The sequence below is a fragment of the Nyctibius grandis genome, chromosome 11 (genome assembly GCF_013368605.1).
Source record: "Nyctibius grandis isolate bNycGra1 chromosome 11, bNycGra1.pri, whole genome shotgun sequence".
NCBI classification, from domain to species: domain Eukaryota; kingdom Metazoa; phylum Chordata; class Aves; order Nyctibiiformes; family Nyctibiidae; genus Nyctibius; species Nyctibius grandis.
In genome coordinates this window covers 4,888,238-4,914,327 of record NC_090668.1, presented here as the reverse complement: position 1 = coordinate 4,914,327, position 26,090 = coordinate 4,888,238, and the positions used below count along the sequence as shown (strand labels likewise).

Genomic DNA, 26,090 nt, shown 5'->3' with positions numbered 1-26,090 from the left:
ATTTATTTTAGGGAATATCTTCTGATATTTGTCAACAGGCTTGAAAACAAGTCCTTCCTGCAAAGCCCTAATTATTTTTCATCTAGTATGCATCCTACAAGGAGAATCCTAGAGATAATAAATCTGTGGCACTTGAACGTGATCAGAATTAATGCACCAAGTCCATCTTGATCCCCTGTAATCTGAAGGACTCCTGTCATTTTGCCAGACAACATCGGTTGGGCAAACAGGCGTGTTTGCTGCTAATATCAAATGAGCGTTACAACTTTAACTTCAGATTCCAGGGTTTGGATCTGTGATTAAAGAGCATACGGATGAGAAAAGCACATCAGCTGAAGACGTCAAATTTGAAAACCCCAAGAGACTAAAGAAAGTCTTAGTTTACAGATAGGAGAAGTTAAGGCATAAACACAAACTATTGGGCTATGATTTTATAAATCTGGAAGAGCTACAAGTTAGAGAGTTTCCCTATGCCCTAGACTCCTACTTCAAACCACCGTTGACCACAGTGCCTTCATGCCTTGAAGTAGCCTTCAGAAGATGACTTTCTACCTGGACCACTCGCTGGTCCAGGTCTAAGAAACATGGAAGCTGTCATTGCGTGCACCTGGGGAGGGCTACATCGACTGCAGGGCAGAAAATAACCTGGTAACTGGTACTGGGGCTTGTAATACTGGAGGAGAAGAGAGCTGTGAACAAAACTGCTTGACAAGTTCTGAAGTTGGCTACTGTTGGGGCTTGGGTTTTTTAACGCAACTCCTGCAATGCTTTGGTGAGCCAATCTGATGCATTTTTACCACCCTACGTCATAAAAGTTGAAAATCCTTCTGAAGATGCTGTCACTGCATATCCTCAGCCATCCAAATCAGCTAGAGGAAAGACTGACCTTCGCTGAACTGGATCTTGTTTTGCTGGTTGCATCTGCTGTCTCTCGGCATCGTACCTGAGTTACAGAATCACAGAATCACAGAATGTTAGGGATTGGAAGGGACCTCGAAAGATCATCTAGTCCAATCCCCCTGCCGGAGCAGGATTGCCTAGACCATATCACACAGGAACGCGTCCAGGCGGGTTTTGAATGTCTCCAGAGAAGGAGACTCCACAACCTCTCTGGGCAGCCTGTTCCAGTGTTCGGTCACCCTCACCGTAAAGAAGTTTTTCCTCATATTTATGTGGAACCTCCTGTGTTCCAGCTTGCACCCATTGCCCCTTGTCCTGTCAAGGGATGTCACTGAGAAGAGCCTGGCTCCATCCTCATGACACTTGCCCTTTACATATTTATAAACATTAATGAGGTCACCCCTCAGTCTCCTCTTCTCTAAGCTAAAGAGACCCAGCTCCCTCAGCCTCTCCTCATAAGGGAGATGTTCCACTCCCTTAATCATCTTCGTGGCTCTGCGCTGGACTCTCTCTAGCAGATCCCTGTCCTTCTTGAACTGAGGGGCCCAGAACTGGACACAATATTCCAGATGCGGCCTCACCAGGGCAGAGTAGAGGGGGAGGAGAAACTCTCTCGACCTGCTAACCACACCCCTTCTAATACACCCCAGGATGCCATTGGCCTTCTTGGCCACAAGGGCACACTGCTGGCTCATGGTCATCCTGCTGTCCACTAGGACCCCCAGATCCCTTTCCCCTACGCTGCTCTCCAACAGGTCTGTCCCCAACTTGTACTGGTACATGGGGTTGTTCTTGCCCAGATGCAGGACTCTACACTTGCCCTTGTTATATTTCATTAAATTTCTCCCCGCCCAACTCTCCAGCCTGTCTAGGTCCCTCTGAATGAGTTGTGCTATTCTCCCCTAAAGGAATTTTAACCATTGAAATACCCCCTTTCCTGCCTCTCGACTCTAAAAATGTGCACCAGCAGGCTACATGGTCCACACTCCTAACCAAACGCTCTGACAACAGCCCATCTAGGCTCTGGAGAATCGATGGAGTCCTGCAGAAAGGCACAAGCCAGGGACTGGGAGGAGGTGACAAACCCCCAGTCACAGCCAGCTTGGAGAGAGGAACAAGGCTCTCGCTGGTCTAAGACAGCTACAGACCATTCAGGTACCAAAAATGGTCAGCAGGTGGAGGGATAGGTTCTTTCCTCATTTTCAGTGTTCTCAAGAACTTCTCTTAGTTTAAATAAGTTATTCCAGCTGAGGGTGAGAGCAGTGTTAAAAAAAGTTGCATTTTGTCTGAATTTTTAACATTAAGTACAAGTCATTTAAGAACACCTGAAGCTTCTACTTACCAGTTTGATCGCTACATATTCATTGGTGTAGAGATTTTTACCTGCGAAAGAAAAAGAAAAAAAAGTTTTAGTTCCACATTCAATGCTTGCAGCTAGAGAGAACAATGCAGAAGAGTGTCACTGATAGGAGAGAGTTGTCTTTTCTCAATTCCCCGCTGAAGTTCACAGAATCGATGAGGTTGGAAGAGACCTCTGGGATCATCGAATCCAACCATTGCCCTGACACCACCATGGCAACTAGACCATGGCACTAAGTGCCATGTCCAGGCTTTTCTTAAACACCTTCAGAGATGGTGACTCCACCACCTCCCTGGGCAGCCCCTTCCAATGGCTAATGACCCTTGCTGAGAAGAAATGCTTCCTAATGTCCAACCTGAACCTCCCCTGGCAAAGCTTGAGGCTGTGTCCTCTTGTCCTATCGCTAGTTGCCTGGGAGAAGAGGCCGACTCCCACTGCGCTACAACCTCCCTTCAGGTAGTTGTAGACTGCAATAAGGTCACCTCTGAGCCTCCTCTTTTACAGGCTAAACACCCCCAGCTCCCTCAGCCATTCCTCGTAGGTCAGACCCTCCAGACCCTTCCCCAGCTTGGTCGCCCTCCTCTGGACTCGCTCCAACACCTCAACACCATGAACATCAAAGTTCATGCCTTTAACAAAGTATAAACCTCAAAATAATGAGTTGCAGCAGTTCACCAGGGCAGGCAAACACTATCTTCCATTTAGCAGAAGGTAACCACGTTTTATGGTAGCGCTTATGTTCGGTGCAAGCTTTTGAGGAGGTATCCTAGACACGGCAGGTTTTATTATCCATGTCATACCCAAAAAAGTCTGGGGAGCAAAAAACAAACACTCAGAGCATCATTCCTTTCCGCAATGTCTTGAATCGGTTGGACACTGAACAATTTTATCCTGTGATCTATGGGAGTTTCACTGGCTTAATCGTGCTACATAGCAAAGCGACTACTGCAAGGAGGGATACGAAAATAACCTTTGTACCAACACACAGCTTTTATTTCTTCCTCTACGAACAGGCAGGCAGCGCGGCTAAAATGCCTTCTGTACGCCAGCGGCACGAAGGCAATCCTTGTAATCTAATGAGGCCAATAACTCTCACTTGCAATATGGTACCAATGATGTTAAAAAAATACACTAGAAGAACAAAAGCCAATCTCAGGACCCCAAAACACACAGAAGTGTCTCGTCTGATCATAGCTCTGGCAAGCACGAACGGCAAGAGCCTAGGAGTATAACCAGGCAAGCACACAGCCAGCTGCCCGTATATTGCGTCTCCACGACCCCGAGCAGAGTTGGTACCCATGTGTGCTACAGCTGGAGGGGAATTGTTCCTCCAGGAACCTGTCTGGTGTTTGAACCAAGCCCTCGGCCTCCTTAGCGATCCGTGGCAGAGATGCACAGCTACATGCGTCAAGAAGCATCTCTCTGTGTGTTCTGAAGCTGCCACTTATGATATCATTCAATGTCCTCCAGTTCCTCGCTAGGAAATATGAGCAGTCACTCCCCCTTCACCTCCGCGTTGCTCATAACTGACAGCAAACTCTCCTGGAAAAGATATCACCAGGGAAGGATGCTCAGGCAGCCCTTGTACCTGATCTGTCCCATCAGCCTGACATCTCCGCTACCTTTCTGACCTCCTCTAGTTCCACCGTATCCCTTTGAGGAGGGCAACTTCCACCGCACAAAGCTCCCCACAGTTTTATACCGGGGAGAACTGACCTTCTTTGGTCATCATCGCTAGCACTGCTAGAGCACAAGTCGTGCTTTCATTGAGTGACTGCATAGCTCCAAAATTCCACAGCAATCTACTGGAAGGTACCAGTGCTTGTTTGTAGCATCAGCTTTGCCCAGCTCTATCACACATTTAATTTCCAATTCCTGTAACAGATCATAGAATCACAGAATGGTTTGGGTTGGAAGGGACCTGAAAGATCATCTCGTTCCAACTCCCCTGCCATGGGCAGGGACACCTTCCACAAGACCAGGTTGCTCCAAGCCCCATCCAACCTGGCCTTGAACACTGCCAGGGAGGGGGCAGCCACAGCTTCTCTGGGCAACCTGGGCCAGGGTCTCACCACCCTCACAGCAAAGAATTTCTTCCTCATATCTCATCTCAATCTCCCCTCTTCCAGTTTAAAACCGTTCACCCTCGTCCCATCACTCCATGCCCTTGTAAAAAGTCCCTCTCCAGCTTTCCTGTAGCCCCTTCAGGTACTGGAAGGTGCTAGAAGGTCTCCCCGCAGCCTTCTCTTCTCCAGGCTGAACAGCCCCAACTGTCTCAGCCTGTCTCCAGAGCAGAGGGGCTCCAGCCCTCTGAGCATCTTCGTGGCCTCCTCTGGACTCGCTCCAACAGCTCCGTGTCCTTCTTCTGTTGGGGCCCCAGAGCTGGACGCAGCACTGCAGGGGGGGTGTCCCGAGAGCGGAGCAGAGGGGCAGAATCCCCTCCCTCGCCCTGCTGGCCATGCTGTTGGGGATGCAGCCCAGGACACGGGTGGCTTTCTGGGCTGCAAGCACACGTTGCCGGCTCATGGTGAGCTTCTCATCACCCATCACCCCAAGTCCTTCTCCTCAGGGCTGCTCTCGATCCATTCTCCGCCCAGCCTGTGTTTGTGCCTGGGATTGCCCCGACCCACGTGCAGGACCTTGCACTTGGCCTTGTTGAACTTCATGTGGTTCGCACAGGCCCAGCTCTCCAGCCTGTTTACGTCCCTCTGCACGGCATCCCTTCCCTCCAGCGTGTCAACCACACCACACAGCTTGGTGCCATTGGCAAACGTGCTGAGGGCGCACTCAATCCCAGTGTCCATGATGCCTACAAAGATGTTAAACAGCGCCGGTCCCAATACCGACCCCTGAGGAACGCCACTCCTCACTGCTCTCCACTTGGACATCGAGTCTTTGACTGCAACTCTTTGATGATATGAATACCTAAGATATTGATCTGTAGAACAGACCAGCTATTGAGAAAGTCCAGGATGGGGAATGACATACTTCAGAGCATGCAGGAGTTGGGACAGCTCTAGCATATCTGCATGACACCGTTAAAACACATGTCTCGTCCTCCCTTGCCTCCAATACTCAACAGCATTGGAAGACTCAATAAAATTAAAAACATGAACATGAGAGACACAAACAGTCATCTTTAAATCCTGAAATATCAGGGGAAATTCCCCATTTATATATTTTACTTTACAACAGCTTCATGTTTTCTGCATTTCACTTCTATTGATACCATCCCCGCTGTATTGTTCGGTGTAGTTTTGGCCTCTGAATTTCAGATGGAGCACTCCCAGGCCAGGTCCTGCACTGAGCACATCGCTTCAACATCCATCAGGAAAAAATTTTATGGAAAGCTTCAACCTGTTACAGTAACTGTCAATGCTGTTTAACCCAGGGCAGGCATTTAAATGTGAGGTTAAATATCCTTAGAGGAAGTGTTTTATGCAAGCAGATGTGTAAGCTGAGCTCCAGCGTTCACCCAGGGCTGTTTAAATTTATTTCTTTAGATCTTTTAATAAAAGCTTTTATGTCCAGGCTGGAAATGAAGGGTAGAGAGTAGGTTTTGCAGTCGCATCAGGAACACTCAGATATTGGAAAGTGGCTTCAAAGCACTGAAAGAGCTGGGAGGCCAAATCAGTGGAAAAGCAGGTGGTAGGAGAAACCGCTTCACCCTTTGAGATAGATAAGGGCTCCAGCCTGATGTTCTCCAACAGCTGGTGGGGGGAGAATATGCAAGGACATTAAGGGAAGGCAGCCTAAATACACTGAAATTATCTGCTCTGTATTAACTACCAGCAAATGAGTCATATCAGCAGCTCCAGCTGTAGCTCGCCCACTGACACGTCCTCCTCCCCTCCCCTTGATAGGGATTGAAATCCTATCAAGATGCTCAGTTTGAGGACACTGAGACAGATTAAGAGAAGCTCCAGCCCAAACATGTGAGAAAGTTGATGCTTTAAAGCACAAAAAACCCAAGAGAGCATTCAGTGCTGCCCCTAGAGATCCCACGCACCCGCGTGCGAGGACGTCCATTGCAACCTTGGAGATGCACCATTTCAAGGTAGTTTTGGGGTTCAGCAGGCAGGTGTGTAATTCCACCCAGGGAGTGATGACCCACAGACCTTCTAGCAACACTTGTGGAGTTGTTGTGGAGTCTCCTTCTCTGGAGACATTCAAAACCCGCCTGGACACGACCCTGTGCAACGTGCTCTGGGTGACCCTGCTTTGGCAGGGGGTTGGACTGGATGATCTCCAGAGGTCCCTTCCAACCCCGACCAGGCTGGGATTCTGTGAACCCTTGTGCTCTCCCACTGATGAAGGATAATGATATTGGGGAAACAGAGCTCTTCCAAGCTCGTTTCAAGGCAGAGGACATTGCTAGCACCCTCTGTGTATGTGCAGCCATAATCCAGCCTATTATGGTCTGGTTCATAAGGCTGAGGACTAGAGAGAAGATAATTTTGGTAATGAAATTCCTCACTTAAAAAGCTGGGACTGGCAAAACACTAGTCTGAGATGTCAGGCCAGCAGCCAAAGGTACATTAACTAATTCATCCTCCAGTTCCTCCCCTTCAGAGCACGCACTATGGGGAGACTCTGAACATAAGGGGGTGCAAATGGTCCAGCTTCTGAACTCCAAACCCTTCCTAAAGCTGCCGCATGAGATGCTGCTTTGCCAGCTACGATGGCAAAGCAAATCCCCAAAATCTCTTCGTTGGCTTGCTCCACACTGAGACCTACTCCTTGGTTTTGCTATCACACTCTCCAAGGTGTAATGGTTTCTTATTCCTCCTTCTACAAGGCAGCATAGATATTAAAATATAAGAGTAAAGGTGGCACTGCTCACAGGAGAAAGCGCATCTGCATGGTAAAATAAGCTGTGAATAGAAGCTGCATCTTATCTTAGTAAAATCAAAAATGCTTTGACCCTTCTGTCTAGCTTGTCACTATATGGACAATACATTCGATGACAGATCAGGGCTGGGTAATGGAAAAAACACCCACGCGGCCATCCTAAAGTCCCAGCAGAGCTCACCCCAGAGAGCACGGCATCTGCAGAGAGACCAGATGCCATGGGCAGCTGAAACGAGTTCACATCGATTTCGTGGTGCCAGATTTGCTGTCCCTTCTAGAGCATGTGCCTCTGAATAACGGCTCCTAGTGTGGATCACAGAATGGTTTGGGTTGGAAGGGACCTTAAAGAACATCCAGTTCCAACCCCGCTGCCACGGGCAGGGACACCTTCCACCAGACCAGGTTGCTCCAAGCCCCATCCAGCCTGGCCTTGAACACTGCCAGGGAGGGGGCACCCATAACTTCTCTGGGCAACCTGGGCCAGGGTCTCACCGGCACAGGAAAGAATTTCTTCCTCACATCTAATCTAAATCTCCCCTCATTCAGTTTAACTGGATCCTACACAACTGGATCCTACACAAGATCTAATCTTACTCATGCCCTCCACATCTAGCATTATTCTAGTCCAATATTCACATGATAATTTTTTTCACTTGGGAAGCAGAGACAAAACCAGCCCCGACATCAGACACTATTATCATCTTTATTTATTTCTTAATTTGTTTTAAAGCAGAGCTCCTGGCTTCAAACCGCAGCCTAGGAGTCAGCTGGGTGGTTCTCACTTTTGGGGGGCGCCTTCCCAGATCTGATCGACCTCCTCCGACTCTGCAACGTACAAATAAGCAGCTTTACTTCTAGTTTGGGGCTTGCTGCTCGCTGCCGAGATGTGATGAATCTTCATGAGACCCGTGTGTGAATCGGGTTGACATCTGACTTCCAGACATCACGCAATTTCTCTGGGTAGTACATGAAAACACAGATTTCTCCAAAAATCACAGAATCACAGAATGGTCGGGGTTGGAAGGCACCTCTGGAGATCATCTAGTCCAACCCCCTGCCAAAGCAGGGTCACCCAGAGCATGTTGCACAGGGTCACGTCCAGGCGGGTTTTGAACATCTCCAGAGAAGGAGACTCCCCACCCTCCCTGGGCAGCCTGTCCCAGGGCTCTGGCACCCTCAGAGTAAAGAAGTTCCTCCTCATATTCAGATGGAACTTCCCGTGTTTCAGCTTGTGCCCATTGCCCCTTGTCCTATCACTGGGCACCACTGAGAAGAACCCCTTTGGTGCAGTAGCCTATCAAGGGATGATACAGGCAACATACAGGATCTAGCCCTCCTAACATTTTTTTTCCCCTCCAGAGAGAAAAACTTCATTAATGATAATTTTTAAATTATAACTGAAAGCATTGTTTTGAAAATGCCAGATGTTTGCATCAGAGCAAAAAGATCTGGGCTCCAGTCTACGGCTCTGCATGAAAACAAGTCCCTGGTCTATCCAGAACTTAATAATTATTTTAGAAAACCCTCCAAGGGATGGCAAGCAAGACCCCCTGCTCTTTGCTGACACCCTACTCCTGGTAGTAGGTCGAGCTGCTTTGGAAACCAAAGCTTTTACAGATCACCGAATCTGCAGCCTGTCTGAAGAAAGAGCACCCAGTCAACCTCGTTTCATCTTATTACACTGGGCCAGACGCTGAGTTTTGGGTTCATCTTCCCATTTCAGCTCGTCCATGGGCTGGACACCAACTGCGTGTGCTTCAAAAAAAAATAATAACCCCGTGGCTATCTGTATTTGCAGCAAGAAAGATCAACCCTAAGTACTGATATTTGCAGAAAACCGCTTCCGTACATCCATGCCATCTCACAGAATCACAGGATCAATCAGGTTGGAAGAGCCCTCTGGGATCATCGAGTCCAACCATTGCCCTGACACCACCACGTCAACTAGACCAGGGCACTAAGTGCCATGTCCAGGCTTTTCTTAAACACCTCCAGAGATGGTGACTCCACCACCTCCCTGGGCAGCCCCTTCCAATGGCTAATGACCCTTGCTGAGAAGAAATGCTTCCTAATGTCCAACCTGAACCTCCCCTGGCAAAGCTTGAGGCTGTGTCCTCTTGTCCTATCACTAGTTGCCTGAGAGAAGAGGCCGACTCCCACTTCACTACAACCTCCCTTCAGGTAGTTGTAGACTGCAATAAGGTCACCTCTGAGCCTCCTCTTCTCCAGGATAAACAACCCCAGCTCCCTCAGCCATTCCTCGTAGGTCAGACCCTCCAGACCCTTCACCAGCTTGGTCGCCCTCCTCTGGACTCGCTCCAACACTTCAACATCTTTCTTGAAGTGCAGGGCCCAGAAACAATCTCCTCCCCAAACAATCAGGGCTCTGTCTGGCTCTGGAGCATGATACGAGAGCAGCTTAGAGTGAAAACACAACACTTGAAAGATGTTAAGATGATTTTTTTTTTCATCTGAAAAAAACCCCAGAAAATCTTTGGGGAACTGGAAAAAATATATTTTGCCCTTGTTTATCAGTGGGTGACCTCGTTCTGGTGTTACTAAAAGCATTCACTGGTGGTTAACTTCTCCGAAACCATGTAAAAAGAGCCAAAAAGCAGAGGGCATCTTTGCAGGACACAACTGTTATCGGAGCCTCGTTTGCTCGTATTTCAGACCCGCTGCTTCTCCTTCCCCCCAGTAATAATTAGCATCACATCTGTGCCACAGAAATCTCTGCTATTTGAGCAAACAGGAGTTTTAAGGCTATAGTGACTGGCAAAAAGCAACAATAACACAGCTTCTGGAAGGACCTTACACCTAATTGCTGTTATCAGTACTTACGTCTCGCTGCCCAAATACAGCGTGCTACTTCGTTAACCGATATTAGAAAAACATTTACCAGTGCACCAAAGAAAACCAAAGAGCCACTCAATTATCAATCAGGTGTTGCTTTTTCTGTAGTTAAAACTGAGTATTTCTATCAACTGACTTTTTCAGAAGTGAAATCTCTCGTGTAGCAGCCGTGCTTTGAAACAATACGTTTAGTCAGCAATCCAATACTGCTAAAATTTGGAGAAATGGGAAAAAGACGACCCATGGAAACAGGATCAGCATTTGGGCCCCAGCCAAATAAATGCAACAGCCATTTACCTGGGGGGGATCCACTGCAGCTGCTGAAGCTCAAAAGCAGAGCTTGGATTACAAAGCAATTCAACACCTCCAGGGGGATCCTGCTATGGTGACGTTTGCTGTTGGCAGTGGCGGGGGTTTGAAAACGCGATACAACTACTCGTGTTATGTTACTGTAAGGATCCCAACTTCTCTTCAGCTGCTACTAATGCTCATGTTCATGAAGGCGGGAGTTTTTGTCCCTGCCCTTGGTTTCTCTCCACCTTTGGAGCATTCTCTCTGCTCCTGCAAATCAATAACACTTCTCTGATGTCATGCTGAAACCAAAACTACCCATTTCCCGAGACAGATCATAAGGAAGCTGGTTAATCTTCACACTGTGGAGAAGTGAAGTTTGCATTTACATCACAGAGATGCAATAACCAAACCTTAGAACGAAAGATTAGAGATTAATCTGAGATTACACAGATTCTGCGCAGTAATCTACAAAGATACTATCGGTAGTTACGTGTTATTACTCCTTGGTTACCTGATGCAAATTCCAATTGATTTATTTATCCCTTGTGCCTGATGCACAGATGATTTTAATTTCAATTCTAAATACATTTAATTTCAATTCTAAATACATCCCAAGTTTTGGGCAAATGGTGTTTGTCAGCCAACCTGTCTTCAGCACCTCTGAGTTCATTAGCACAGCAATCCAATTCATTCTCCAAGAGGAGAAAAGCAACTATTTTAATAAGTCAGGATCAAGACAATCACAAATGCTGCTTCTGATCTACAGCAGCTATCCCAAAACCACGTACTGGGAATACAGGGGCATGTAATTAAAAACACTGGCTGCCTCCCCCAGCCCATTTAAAAAACAACCATCGTCTGCTTAGGATGACTTAAGAGCCCACTGCGCTCTTAAGTCACCCTAAACAAACGATGCATTAGCGTAGCCATCTGTTTGGGCCACCAGCTGCAAGACATGTGGTTAGAAGACCAACGGACCATGAAAAATCACGGGCTGCCAGGCCGGTTCAACGGCTGGAAGGCAACAGCCAGATGGCCAGTCGGCACACCCTGCTCTTAGCCAGCCAACAAGTCAAACACAGGGGACAGATTGCTGAGTGGGGTGATGAGGCTGAAACTAGGGCATGAGGTTAGTGAGGGCCGTGGAACAGAGAAGATGGGGCCGAGTGCTGAGAAAGAGTCTCACCCATTACTTTAATAGGGTGCCCGAGCTTATGAACGAGAAATTGAGAGCAAGATTTAGCAATCCAGACAGGTAAGAAGATTTTTTTTCACCTTAGGCAAGACATTCAGTGCTGAGAACAGTCTTCATTGTGGGGATTGTTCAAAATTTGCATCTTTGGCCTCTCCAGTGTATTCACTTTGACTTTATGCAAATAAAAATAACGCTAACAGTTACATCTTCTGAGTCAGAAGCTTCAGGAAATGCAGCTCGACACTTGGGGAACAAGACAAGCACGTGCATTTCTCAAGCCAGGGTAAATTTTTATGTATTTATATTCCAACGGTGAAACGCTAACATGGATAATGCAAGCCACTAAAACGGTTACTTCTTACCTAGTCTGAGTTCTCCAAAGTTCCCACACCCAATCTTCTTGCCCACTCTGAAGTTGGGTCCCACCATAAGAACGCCGGAAGATGTCGATGAGCTTGGTCGAGAACTGTGCCCGCTCCTTCCCGGCATTCCTTTTGTTGTCCGCTGCCTGTCATCCTTTTCCCTATTAGGATGGTCCATGATCTTACTGAAATATCTCTGCCAGCAAGCTGGCAGAAAGGAATTGGAGTACGCACGCTTCTCCTTAGAATAGAAATATATATCCAAAAGTATCTGAGTCAGGGTCCAAGAGAGTCATGGAAACGCATGGAGTTCTTTTGGCACCGTATCCAGTTTCTAATGCATCTTGAAAATGTACCAAGGGGTCGATTATGTTCTTGAGAACTCAGTAAAGGCAGCTTGCTTTTGGTTTCTTACCTGGGGAGAAGAAAAAAAAGGATATAGGAAATAAAAATCATTATTTTAAAATACCAAGCAAGAAAAGTACAACAGGACCAACATCCAGAACTTTCCTGGCCTCAAGGAGATTAAGAACTATACGGGAACTTTACCATTTTCTTAACAATTTTCTGCTGTTCAATATCTTTATAGATGATCTAGATGTAGGGATTGAGTGCATCCTTGGTAAATTTGCAGATGACACCAAGCTGGGTGGGAGTGTCGATCTGCTGGAGGGTAGGAAGGCCCTACAGAGGGATCTGGGCAGGTTGGATAGATGGGCCGAGACCAACGGCATGAGGTTCAACAAGAGCAAGTGCCGGGTCTTACACTTGGGCCACAACAACCCCATGCAGCGCTACAGGCTGGGGGAAGAGTGGTTAGAGAGTGGCCCGGCTGAAAGAGACCTGGGGGTGCTGATCGACAGCCGGCTAAACATGAGCCAGCAGTGTGCCCAGGTGGCCAAGAAGGCCAATGGCATCCTGGCCTCTCTTAGGAATAGTGTAGCCAGCCGGTCTAGGGAAGTGATCGTCCCTCTGTACTCGGCACTGGTGAGGCCGCACCTTGAATCCTGTGTCCAGTTCTGGGCCCCACACTTCAAGAAAGATGTTGAGGTGTTGGAGCGAATCCAGAGGAGGGCGACCAAGCTGGTGAAGGGTCTGGAGGGTCTGACTTATGAGGAACGGCTGAGGGAGCTGGGGGTGTTTAGCCTGGAGAAGAGGAGGCTCAGAGGTGACCTTATTGCAGTCTACAACTACCACTTAGGAAGTTGCATGCGTCCACCACACAAAAAAGTTGAATTCTACTTATTTTAAGTCTTTTAAAGTTGTCCACCACTCACATACAAAACTCGGAAGCCTCTGTAGCAACAGACTCATTGCGGCCTGATGGGACAAGTCCAGAGGTACCAGTGGTGGTGGATGAGCTTCCCCTCATTTCCCAAGCAATCACCAGGACGAAGGGAAAGACTGCAGCATGTTTTGTCTGTACTGACGCTGCATCGGGAGCCGGTATTCGGCAGCATATGGGGCCACTGGAGATGCTTGTGGTGCAGTTCTTAAGCAAGAACTAGAATAAACACACCTGGGGCTATCCCTCACATCCTAGGACCTATACGTACTGGATTGTACCCCTTCAGGGGACACTGTTGCATTCACGATTTTCCAGATGTGAATGGAAGAGTGCCTGAATCATTTTAGAAACAAGGTTTGTGTCCTGTTTCAGCTGTAGGCCTCCACGCAGAAGTGTTAATGTTTGCAAGGAAGTCAGCAAATACCTCCAAAGTCAGCAGAGAAATGCTAAATGAAACCACCTAGACACGAGTCAACGTAGAAGGACATCAGCAATCGCACGCTATCAGATCACTCAGAAACACAACCGTATTTACCAGGGTTCAAAAGTTACTACGGCAATTAGTTCAGTCCTCCTGTAGCGAGAGGATTTAGCAAGAATTTCTTCTGTTCGTTTCATGAGGTGATGAAGCTCAACTACTTACCTCCAGTTATCCAAAAATAAAAAGAATTATTAACTATCCACAAACCAGTGGCATGGAACAAAAGCATCAGCCCCTTTGAAATATGAGTATGCTTTCCCCAGCCTTCAACTGTGGTGTACTTTTATTTCTGGAAACTTGTTTTGACCTAAGGCATCTGTATACAAGGCAGAAGTCATCCACACTAGAGCCAGAAAATGCAGGTAGGTACCAGTTGGGAATTCCAGTTTGTGGATATTGAACCAGTCATCTACAACTACCTGAAGGGAGGTTGTAGTGAAGTGGGAGTCGGCCTCTCTCCCAGGCAACTAGCGATAGGACAAGAGGACACAGGCTCAGGCTTCGCCAGGGGAGGTTCAGGTTGGACATTAGGAAGCATTTCTTCTCAGAAAGGGTCATTAGCCATTGGAATGGGCTGCCCAGGGAGGTGGTGGAGTCACCATCTCTGGAGGGGTTTAAGAAAAGACTGGACATGGCACTTAGTGCCATGGTCTAGTTGACACGGTGGTGTCAGGGCAATGGTTGGACTCGATGATCCCAGAGGGCTCTTCCAACCTGATTGATTCTGTGATATCAGACAGGGAGTTTGCAGAACTCTAAACAGATTCCATCTTCATAGCAAGGTCGCTGCGTCCCTCCACAGTGTATTAGGAAGACCTTGAAGAACTAATAATAGCATTAAGAAACACCCATACACATGAATGGATGCTTCACGCAACACAACAATCCCACAAAACCACCCATCTTTAACAGTTTATACTAACGCTAAGAACCTAGCTCAGGTTGCACAGGTTACAACCCACAGCATATTTCCTCTAGCCCGTGACTCAGCAGCCCTCTTTTCTAGAGCGAAAAGCAGATGAATTCTCATCGTCTCTGCACACAAAGGTGGATCTCTGCAGAAAATGCCATACAGCACGTTTGCAGCAAATTCAGAAGGTCTGAAAATCATCAGGTCGTCTGAATCACAGAATCCTAGAATGGTTTGGGTTGGAAGGGACCTTAAAGACCATCTAATTCCAACCCCCCTGCCATGGGCAGGGACACCTTCCACAAGACCAGGTTGCTCCAAGCCCCATCCAACCTGGCCTTGAACACTGCCAGGGAGGGGGACAGCCACAGCTTCTCTGGGCAACCTGGGCCAGTGTCTCACCACCCTCACAGCAAAGAATTTCTTCCTAATATCTCATCTCAATCTCCCCTCTTTCAGTTTAAAACCATTCCCCCTCGTCCCATCACTCCATGCCCTTGTAAAAAGTCCCTCTCCAGCTTTCCTGTAGCTCCTTCAGGTACTGGAAGGTGCTAGAAGGTCTCCCCACAGCCTTCTCTTCTCCAGGCTGAACAGCCCCAACTCTCAGCCTGTCTCCATAGCAGAGGGGCTCCAGCCCTCGGATCATCTTCGTGGCCTCCCCTGGACTCGCTCCAACAGCTCCGTGTCCTTCGTCTGTTGGGGCCCCAGAGCTGGACGCAGCACTGCGGGGGGGGGTCTCACGAGAGCGGAGCAGAGGGGCAGAATCCCCTCCCTTGAAGAGAGGGAGAACCACTGTATCACGTCCATACTACCAGTCTGGCCATATCGACCCAGAAGCTGCAGCGTCAAGCTCCCAACATGGTACTAAGTAATGTGTGAAACACCGTTCATGACTGAGCACCACTGGCCTAGCTAGAGCCAGAAGATGTTCACGTACAAGAAATTCAATATTTAGTATTACCAAGCTTTACTTGTCCCTCAAATTAATTCAAGATTTAATACTTCACACTGAATATGGATAAGCAGGAAGCATCCGTTACAGGCAAACTGGATGAACTGGTTTTTCATCATAGGCATCCCAACATACTTTCAGCTGCAGCGTTCACTTTGACGGGGTGAGTTAGCGCTGCTTCTCAAAGCTGTTTGCGGAGACGCAAGCACGGTTGGCTTTGCTTTGTGAAACCAGCTTGCAGAACCAATGACGATGCTCTATCAGATATCAGAAAAGCACTTTGATGGGACCCCACCCCAGTCTGGGCTGGGAGGAGACTTGCTTCAAAACAAACAACATAAAAAAACACAACAGTCACTGAAACGATGGAAGTTTATTGCTGAACAGAAATCAAATGTGAGGATGTAGTCTACAACTACCTGAAGGGAGGTTGTAGTGAAGTGGGAGTCGGCCTCTTCTCCCAGGCAACTAGCGATAGGACAAGAGGACATAGCCTCAAGCTTCGCCAGGGGAGGTTCAGGTTGGATATTAGGAAGCATTTCTCCTCAGAAAGGGTCATTAGACATTGGAATGGGCTGCCCAGGGAGGTGGTGGAGTCACCATCTCTGGAGGTGTTTAAGAAAAGCCTGGACATGGCACTTAGTGCCATGGTCTAGTTGCCATGGTGGTGTCAGGCAATGGTTGGACTCGATGATCTCAGAGGTCTCTTCCAACCTGATTGATTCTGTGATGATGATGGATGAGCAGAACAGAGGAATTCTATGAATAAGAAAATAACACTTTGGAAAACACACTTGATCCCAGCCAAAGCCATAGAGGATGACTTGTTTCCCCTGGAGACCAAAGTCATTCTTTTCATCAAGGTTAGATAATCCACAGGCAACAACTACAGCCCTCACGAAGAGGTAACAGAAAGAAGTCTCTAGCAAAAGCACAACCCCTGCCCAGTTTATGCTTAGAAAAAAACACACAGCATTGTGCGAGACATGAAGGGCAGCACAGCTCTGTAGGCTGAGGAGATACTACTAGGAAGGACTACATGGAAGAGGAGCCAAAAACCCTGAAAGGAAGAGGCAAAATCAGCACGATGGGGACTGATTACAGCAAAGGAAGGAGGAATGATACAATTTTGATAACGTTGCAAACAGATCTTTTTCTTAAGACTTTCTTGCTCATTCTGATAACAGTTACGTGCCCAGTAGAGAACGTAAGAAAAGTTAATACAAGCTAAAACCATTGGAAAGGGTTTCTAAACAACCCTGATGAACATGAGGTGGACTGGGAAGAGGAAGACTATTTAAGAAGGCACTACAATGTTTTCCTGCATGATGCCAGAAGCCATTTAACCTTCTTTCTGCCATGAAGTACTACGAGCTTTCGACCTGCAGAGTAGGTGGATCCAGCTAGGGAGGCTGTTTTGCAGCAGAACCTGATGCCTAGGTGCAGATCTTTTCAAAGTCCTTCAGCTACCTGCTGGCACAAGCATCATTACAGAAGAGCATTTTGCTAGCTATAAAAAAAGAGCTGCAAGCCCCCAAAAGGTAAAGGCACACGATTTAACATGTTTCAAATGGTTGACGTGAGGTGGCCTTGGTCTTCAGCGACTGCAGGGCAGGCAGTGCTCCATCAGTGCTCAATGACACAAGTACATCATTGCTCTAAGGGCTTCTCAAGCCTCTTGAGAGTACATGCCCTCCTGAACATCGATACAGCTTCCTTCTCCTCCAGACTAAAGTCTGAACTCAGCTCAAGCCCCATGTGCCAAGTTTCAGATCCAACATCAGAAATACACAGCTTGATTTGACACTTAGAATCACAGAATCACAGAACCGTTTGGGTTGGAAAGGACCTTTAAGATCATCAAGTCCAACCATTAACCTAACACTGCCAAGGCCACCACTAACCCATGTCCCTCAGCACCACATCTACATGGCTTTTAAATCCCTCCAGGGATGGTGACTCCACCACTGCCCTGGGCAGCCTGTTCCAGTGCTTGACAACCCTTTCAGTGAAGAAATTGTTCCTGATCTCCAATCTAAACCTCCCCTGGTGCAACTTGAGGCCGTTTCCTCTTGTCCTGTTGCTTGTTATCTGGGAGAAGAGACTGACCCCCACATCGCTACACCCTCCTTTCAGGTAGTTGCAGAGAGTGATAAGGTCTTCCCTGAGCCTCCTTGCTCAACGCATCTCAGATGGGACAAGCAACTCCATTCTTCTCAGGCAGATTAAGTGCAGAGCTCCACCACACATTTTCCAGTTAGTGAAATAAGATGTTAATGGTTACAAGCTACTACGCCTCCATCCTTCCCCCGTTCCCCATCTGTATAAAGTCTCCCCAGGGAGAAGGATGGAAAGGTCACGCCTGACAGTCTGTAAACACTCAACATCCTCTCTCTCAGCTGAAAGCCTCCTGCAAACAGGAATTCAGAGCAGCAATGAATGAGTGAACCAAGTGTTCCATAACCTCTTTATTACGGCCAACCCTACGAGCAGATCCCAGCTGTCGGTACACGGAATCGCGCAAAGATCTTTCGCTACTGTTACTACATACTAAAAATGACTGCAGCAAACATGGCATCAAATATGGCTTTTGAAGACTAACAAAGCGCTTGGCTTTGGAAGAGGAGCTGCAGAAGAATGAAGACTAGACTGTAATTTGAAGTCAGTCGTGTTAATATTTAAAGACTGCTCCGAACTCCACGACTATTTCCTGCTGCGATTCTAACTTTTTCATAACGATTTTCTTTCCTACCTTTCCACCCACTCAGCAAGATTGCTCCTGAAAGTTACTCGCATTTAAACAAACCTGCATGAAGATATTTCCGTAATGGTGACTCAGTCCAATTCCAGTCTTCATTTCACTACAATATAGTTGGAGACACGGGAACAGTTATTTAATGAAAGGTACAGGCTTGAAAGGAAATTACTCAGCGCGCGGTTAGCTAAGTGAAAAAATCCCCCCAGCTTTGCATCCTACACACTTCAAAACACTTAGGACCCAAGATCTAAATCACGACCTCTCCTCCATCAATAAAACCGCAGCCTTAGAGCCACAAACCAGCTTCTTGGTGGTGCTGAAGCCAGCTGCTGTTCGCGTTGTCATCCATGGTCTAGCGTGAAGGAAGTTTTATCCCTTACCCAGCGCTCGTTACAGCACACAGCCATCCCGTTTTCTCCATGAAGTCCTTAAGTTTGGAAGCAGCAGTAGTAAAGGACAACACAAAGTGACTGGTGTGAAGAAGCCAAAGCAATCCTTATTCCTACCCATCAAAGGAAAAGCTCGCTTCCCTCGCCCTGAAGATTTCTTTGACCTACCTGAGATAGTCTGGAGACCCTTCCAAGGTAAGAACATGAGTCAAAGTCTTGCTTTGTGGCACAATTTCAGAAAATCTGTCCAAACTGAAATTGCAAATGAATCCCCCTTTGTTCAAATCAAATCAAGTAGACCTGATGCAGGTCTGTGGGAGGTTTTGATTCATGAAGGAGTCAATATATGCCAGAAATCAAACTGCAAATGCTTGGCGGATGGATCAACATCATAACAAGCAGAAGTAGCTCAGCCCTACAATTCCTTTTTTCTTCTTTTAAGAAGAGACCTTCAACAAAGCCCCGTTTTCTGTTGGGATGGATGATCTCATCCCGCTCTCTACAGAAACAGGAACTCAAGTTCTCAAAGTGACTCCAAGATCATTGCTTTAGGACAAGGCACGTGCCTTCTCACTGGATTTTCCAACGTCCACCCCATGTGCCTGTGTAATACTTCTGGTAAGCCTCTTGATCTGGAGAGCACTTTCCAGACAAGATCTGCTACTTCCCACATGACTTCAAAGACTATAAAATCCTTCAGGGCTCTCAACTGACATGTTATAAACATATGGATATGAGATCACCAGCTTCCACCCTCATTCTGTGCAAAAAGTAGAGCCTTCAGCAGCAGCAAACTGTTCACTTTGCCACAGATTGGGACGACAAATGGTTCACCCTCTGGAAAAGGTACAGCAGCCAGGACGCAGGTAATGAGGAATATTTTGAAACCAGGACATATATGATGTATTCACTCATGTTCTCAGCATCTGCCAACTCATTTTATTAGCTTAAACCCTTAAGTTTAGAAGAACAAGCTGGCTTTGTGTCCTCTGCTTCACTGCATACATCAACAGCTTCCTGGGCGTCAATGCTCTTCCTATATTAAAACACGATTAGTAAACCTTTCACTTACAGCTTTGCTCTCTTCTATGTGGACGCACATCTGCATTGGCTTCAGGTCCCTTCGTGCCTTCTCATCCCACTGCTACATCTCTCTCCTTCCATGACGTTCCACTTCTTGTCCTGCTTCTGCCCAATTCAACCTTCCAACGGGCCCCAATAAAAATTTCTTTTTCCCAAAGCCACCCCATTACTCACTTCTGGCAAAGTTGCTGTTTAACTAACAGGAAAACAGAAGAGTTATGAGATCTGCCCTGTTCACAAGGAGAAAAATCAACAGATAGTCAAGCATCAGAGCAGGATCCTCCTCCACATCAGACCAAGACAGGATATTTGGTTATCTACACAAGCTAGTAGGAAGGGAGGATGCAGAGGCTGAATGCCTTCTCCACTCAGCCATGAGAAATATACTTCTTTTTGCCTTTTTCTCTCCCACTCAAGAGCTTTCTGGTTACCTAGAGGGTCTTCTACTAGGAGATACTCCTCCAGTAAGCCTCCTATTATGGTAGTGTATTTCAACTACCTGCCCATATCTGAGTAGTGCCTCCACACAGAGGAGATCAGCATTTACCCGTGCTTTCCCAAACACCACTAGACTGACCTGGTTTCAACATCCTCAAGGTTGTGTAAAACAACATAAAAACTGAAAAAATAGGTCAAAATCCTCTGTTGCAGTTTAAAGCTGGTAACAGCATTGACAAAGCTGGCTACAGACTACATCATGTCAGATGTCCCACACTTGGGAGACTCTTTCTAGCTTTGACAGCTACAGATACCTTTTAAGCATTATGAGTTGCTTCTGTTGAATCATTGGACCCAACAATTTAATCTTCAGCTTGTGCAGTTAGTTTTGTTCAGCGCTTCGGAGGCGGAAAAAATGCCTTACAAGATGAGGCACATAAACAGTATTTAAGTCTAAATTGCTGGGAAGGGAGAAGGATGGACAACTGCGGATCACGACACTCATTCGTTACTCATGAATGCACAGGACTGTCAAGTTGACATCCTACAATTACAGTTTTTACAGAAAGGGATGAACCCAAATGAACTCATACCGTTTTCCATCCTAGGGAAGTGAACTTCCATGAAGTCTTTTCCTCAAAGACCTTGTGAACGTGCTAAAACACATTAACTGTATAATCCTCAACTAAATGTGTTGGCAAGTTACTCTTCTAAGCGAGTCTCGGTTGATCGTTTCACCAAGAGCAATCCAAGCACCCATTCCTGAACTTTGTTCTCAATACCCCCTACACAAGTTCAGCACCAAAGCCAAGAACGGTAGGGAGGGAAAAAGTCATTTTAATATAATTAAAATAATTTAGTTCTTCCACACAAAGAGAGTCAAAGAAAAGAATAAGATCATTTTTCAGGGAAATGGTTTGTGTGATGCAAGGTAGATTCATTGACTTCTCGTCCCCACTTGAGTTCAAGCCAAACACACGCCAGCAGCCATGTATGCATATTCCTATGTACGTAACAAAGTACTACGGACCATAATCTGTCAGAAAGAGGGTTAGTGCTCTTTCTGAAGAGTTGGATTATGCTGGAACAGCTAAATGAACAGTTGAACACTTCAATAAAATGAAAAAATCCCCTAAATGAAACCTGAGCTCTGCATATTTTAGGGTTGTTTTTTTAGGCTGGGAAGAGAAAAGACTGAAGAGCAACTGCCAGATCAGCTCCCCTCTATCTTCTGAGGCTTGCTGCAGAAGTCAGACACACATCCCTCTGCATAAAAGCCTGACAGGGTGCCAAATCCCCGTTTGTCAGCAGCAAACACCTCCGAACGACGCAGGTGTTCAGCCCACACACAGCTGTCTGCACAGCACCAGCCCCAACACTGCAGCCCCGGGAGTCCTGCAGCCCCTGCTGTGCTGCTGCCCTGAGAGGGAACAGTCACATTGACAAAGGTTTTAAGATCTCCCTCTTGATATTACAGTAACCAGCTTTAAAATCCAGTGTTTGAAAGACTTCTCAAAGACTGGTAAAAAGCATGCCAGGGGAGGTTTAGATTGGATATCAGGAACAATTTCTTCACCAAAAGGGTTGTCAAGCATTGGAACAGGCTGCCCAGGGCAGTGGTGGAGTCACCATCCCTGGAAGGATTTAAAAGCCGTGTAGATGTGGTGGTGAGGGACATGGGTTAGTGGTGGCCTTGGTAGTGTTAGGTTAATGGTTGGACTCGATGATCTTAAAGGTCCAACCAAAACGGTTCTGTGACGTTTAGGATACCATCTCTGCTTGCAAAATAGGCTGTGTAAGGCCACATAAGATCAGGTTCCAGCAGAAATAGGTATTTATGAGGATGCTACAGAGGAAATGAGAAAAAACCTGGCAGTAGCAAAGGGTCTGCAACAGACCCAGGGCTGGATGAGAACCCTGCAGACGTTCTCTTCTCCAGTATCCAGCCATCACACATACCTGTATTTTTTTTCATCTTAAAATTCCAGGTCGCTTAACAGCAAAAAGAGAGCTGCAGATATACCTACACCACCCCCTTCCTTTCAGGCAACGGATTTGAAGAAGAAAGGGACAAAGCCTACCAAAGAAGAGATGACTTCTAGACAGCCACGTGCATCTCAAGGAATAACCTGCATCAGGCAGATTCACGTGCTTCCATGGTGGCTGATGGACGTAGTTCGCAGTTACTGGTATCAACGACAACCAAAGTCCTTGACAAGACCACCACGGCGGTTTGGGCTCTGGAGCAGGCTTGGATCACTGGCAGCAACATCACTTCTGCAGATTTATAGCATAATTTAACACAGATGCACCTCAATAGCCTACAACTGTTTTATCTGCGCCAAGGAAAAGAAGCCTGGAGGATGAATTGCAGACAGGCTCAGAGTGGTTGAAAAGCCTGGTAAATTTGGCGGTTAAACACCAAAAAACCCCCTTCGCACTATCCAAACCATGAAGGGCTTTTTTTTTCTGCTTTCAGAAAGGAATGCAAGCATCAAGTTCAGAGCCAACACAGCTTTCACGGCGTGTGCGTGCAGAGTCGGGGAAAGCCTCTTACTAGAAGAAAAGTCCTTGTGAACTTGGACAGGGTCAAAGAAAACTGAAGACCCCTTGATAGCAAGGGGGAGGTAGAAGTTGTGTTAGTGAAACCCACCTCGAGCTGACAGGCAGCCCTGACTAATTCAGAGAGGTGCGAGAAGCATTTGGCCGTGTGTCAAGATGAATATGAGCGCTCACCAGGTTCCTGTTTCCCCCATGGAAGAACACATTCGTGTTGAGTGCCACCCAGTAGCAATAAAAACGGTGTCATTACAAAACAGTAATGAAGTGGGATTCAGGTGTAGGCTCTCTGCACCCTAAACTTGAGACGAGAGCTCCAGGTCCCCAAGCTTCTGACTGTCTGATGGGAACAGGTTGCCTCTCCTCTGTCCCACCAATACCCAGGATGCCTCAAAAAAAGCTGAGGACAAACAAGCAGAACAGTTTCTTGGTTGCCTCAGATCAGGACACCAAACCTCTGCCAAGGCTCATATCAGTTCCTAACAAGAACATATCAGTTCCTAAAAAGAGCTTCTGAAACCGCTGGTCAGATTCAGGATCCCAGCTTCTGAAACCCAGGTGAAGTAGAGACCTGGGCTGCTGCTTACGAGCTGTCTAAAGCAGCAGTGTATCTTCTGCTTGGTATTCATCAGTACATAAATAATACAATGTCCAACACACAGCTTCAAAGATCAAAAGACTGCTAGACAGGGAAGAGAAGACGTGTTGTGTCTTGGTGTAAAACCTCACATTGATGCTGCTGATGCTCCTGGTGGCTCAGGAGACAGAGGAAAGCTAGTCTGGCCTCTCGCTGCACGGAGCCCTCGATACAGGTGTAATGACACTCTCAGTGTCCAAGTGTCCACTACATGAAGCAGCAAAGCCTTAGAGAAAATATCACTTTCACGCCAAAGGAATGAAGTTATGAAGGTGCATCAAAAATAGGTGCCTTCAGAAAGGAAGCTTCACGCAAGCATCTAATTCAGCGCAAGGATTTTAGCACTGAGCACCTACACACACCATAAATCAGGCAAGATTCATCCCAGCTTAGGTGTGTCCTCCAGGGATGAATACCAGCAATCAGCCAAAGCACATTTGGCTGTAAGAGAGACTATGTGCTTTCATGTCCTACTGTGGGGCAATCTGCAGCATCACAAACTGAAGAAGTTGCTCTTCACCACCACACAGCCTTATACGAAGAAAGGACAAAAACCTATAAGGGGACATGACCAAAACAACAGGCTAAACTTTAAGACCTGGACTAGCAGGCAAAGCCCATATGCCCATAGAAATGGGGAAGCAGACAACCCTGCCAAGTCCCACGTGACTCCAGCCCACAGACTCTCGCCGTTGCCCAACAGACTTGACTTGGCCCTTGCCTCCAGGTTACTCATCACCAGAAACTCCTTGTAAGAGATGGTTAATGAACTGGAAACAGAGTGACGTAAGAGACAGTGAGCCGGAATATCAGCATCTCTTAAAAAAAATCAATAGTAATGGTGACTCCATGTACGAGTACAAGTTGGGGACAGACCTGTTGGAGAGTAGCGTAGGGGAAAGGGACCTGGGGGTCCTAGTGGACAGCAGGATGACCATGAGCCAGCAGTGTGCCCTTGTGGCCAAGAAGGCCAATGGTGTCCTGGGGTGCATTAGGAAGAGTGTGGCCAGCAGGTCGAGGGAGGTTCTCCTCCCCCTCTACTCTGCCCTGGTGAGGCCGCATCTGGAATACTGTGTCCAGTTCTGGGCCCCTCAGTTCAAGAAGGACAGGGAACTGCTAGAGAGAGTCCAGCGCAGAGCCACGAAGATGATTAAGGGAGTGGAACATCTCCCTTCTGAGGAGAGGCTGAGGGAGCTGGGTCTCTTTAGCTTAGAGAAGAGGAGACTGAGGGGTGACCTCATTAATGTTTTTAAACATGTAAAGGGCAAGTGTCACGAGGATGGAGCCAGGCTCTTCTCAGTGACATCCCTTGACAGGACAAGGGGCAATGGGTGCAAGCTGGAACACAGGAGGTTCCACATAAATATGAGGAAAAACTTCTTTACGGTGAGGGTGACCGAACACTGGCACAGGCTGCCCAGAGAGGCTGTGGAGTCTCCTTCTCTGGAGACATTCAAAACCCGCCTGGACGCGTTCCTGTGTGATATGATCTAGGTAATCCTGCTCCGGCAGGGGCTTGGACTAGATGATCTTTCGAGGTCCCTTCCAATCCCGAATATTCTGTGATTCTGTGACTCCAAAAGGAGAGACAAGTAGTGTATTAAGAGGAAATGCAAGAAAACTTGATACTTAATAATTTAATGTATATGTCTTCTCGTTTTAATGCCTGAACTTCACCTTCTCCCTACTTGAAGATACTGCCTTTTCCAGCAGCCACGGGACAAAGGATCAGACCATGCTGTCACTTCACCTAATTAGACATTTGGCAGGAATTCAACTGACATTACCTACATATTTTGCCTGCAACTAACCCATGTCTCGAAGAGGAAACTATGTACCTGCGACCTATATAGCGAGACAAATCTCCCTCAGCCTTCAACGTGCTGTTTATTTGGAGGCAAATCGCTGTCAAACAAGGGTGACAAACCTTGCAACCACGTGCAGAGGTTAAAGAGCACAAGGGAGCTGAAAAGGTGAGAACCAAGACTCCTGGTTAATAAATCCTGCTCGTTAGGGCTTAATAAATACGTTGCTTTAGCCTAAGCAAACACATCTCAAAGCTGTCACCAAGAAGGGGCAGCGGCTGCCAGCACCCCAATTCCCTGCCATCGCCTCATTCTCTCCCACCCCTCTGTTTTTGTAGGGTGAGGGTTTTACTGGTATTGCTCACTTCCATTAAAAACTTAATATTTAAGGCACTGTTACACTCAAAGCAGCGACTCATCTTCCCTTCCCATTATGGGATCATAAAAACTCCATGAAGTCAGCGCTGCAGTGATAGTTTTGGGAAACAATCCCGTCTCTTGCCTTTTATTTAATATTTTATTGTTATTTATTTATTTCTAAACAAAGCAAAGGTTGTGCCTTTTGCTGGCAGCTCTGAGCTGTCTCCTCCCCAGTGCAAGGTACAGGCTTGGGTTACTGGGTTCGTTCTGCGCCGGTAAGTGGCAAGATAGGCTACGCCCACGCAAACATCATAAGCTCCATAAAAACCTGCACTTCCTCAGCAGAGCAATTAGGTGTAATAATCCCAAGATACACTTGGGATTGTTCACAGGAAGTAAATGGTTGTGCCTAGTTATTTCCTTGATAGGAAGCAGCCCGTATGACCAGCCCGCAGCGGAAAGCCAAGCAGAAGCCATCAATCCTCCAGAGAACAAGCTCCACGGCTTTAAAAAATTGAATACTTGAAGGTTTCTGTTGTTGGCTGGTTTTGGGGTTTTTTTTCTTCCTCAAATCCCAAGGTAGCGAGTTGATGGTGCCTTAAAAGTCTTCACATG

The 26,090-nt window shown here is 47.0% G+C and overlaps 1 protein-coding gene across 10 annotated transcripts in view; it reads right to left on the bottom strand.

Moving 5' to 3' along the window:
- The window catches only part of CSNK1G1 (casein kinase 1 gamma 1), a 127,279-nt gene that overhangs the window by 62,497 nt on the left and 38,692 nt on the right, over window positions 1–26,090 (bottom strand). For 8 of the 10 annotated variants that reach the window (XM_068410172.1, XM_068410171.1, XM_068410174.1 and 5 more), the window contains 3 exons: window positions 11,816–12,230; window positions 2,243–2,283; window positions 887–943 (listed from right to left, as the gene is read on the bottom strand). In XM_068410172.1, coding sequence (XP_068266273.1) covers window positions 887–943; window positions 2,243–2,283; window positions 11,816–11,993 — 276 coding nt within the window. In that variant the 5' untranslated portion in view covers window positions 11,994–12,230. The remainder of the gene's footprint in view (window positions 1–886; window positions 944–2,242; window positions 2,284–11,815; window positions 12,231–26,090) is intronic. The other 2 variants (XM_068410175.1, XM_068410176.1) reach the window with 1 other exon arrangement.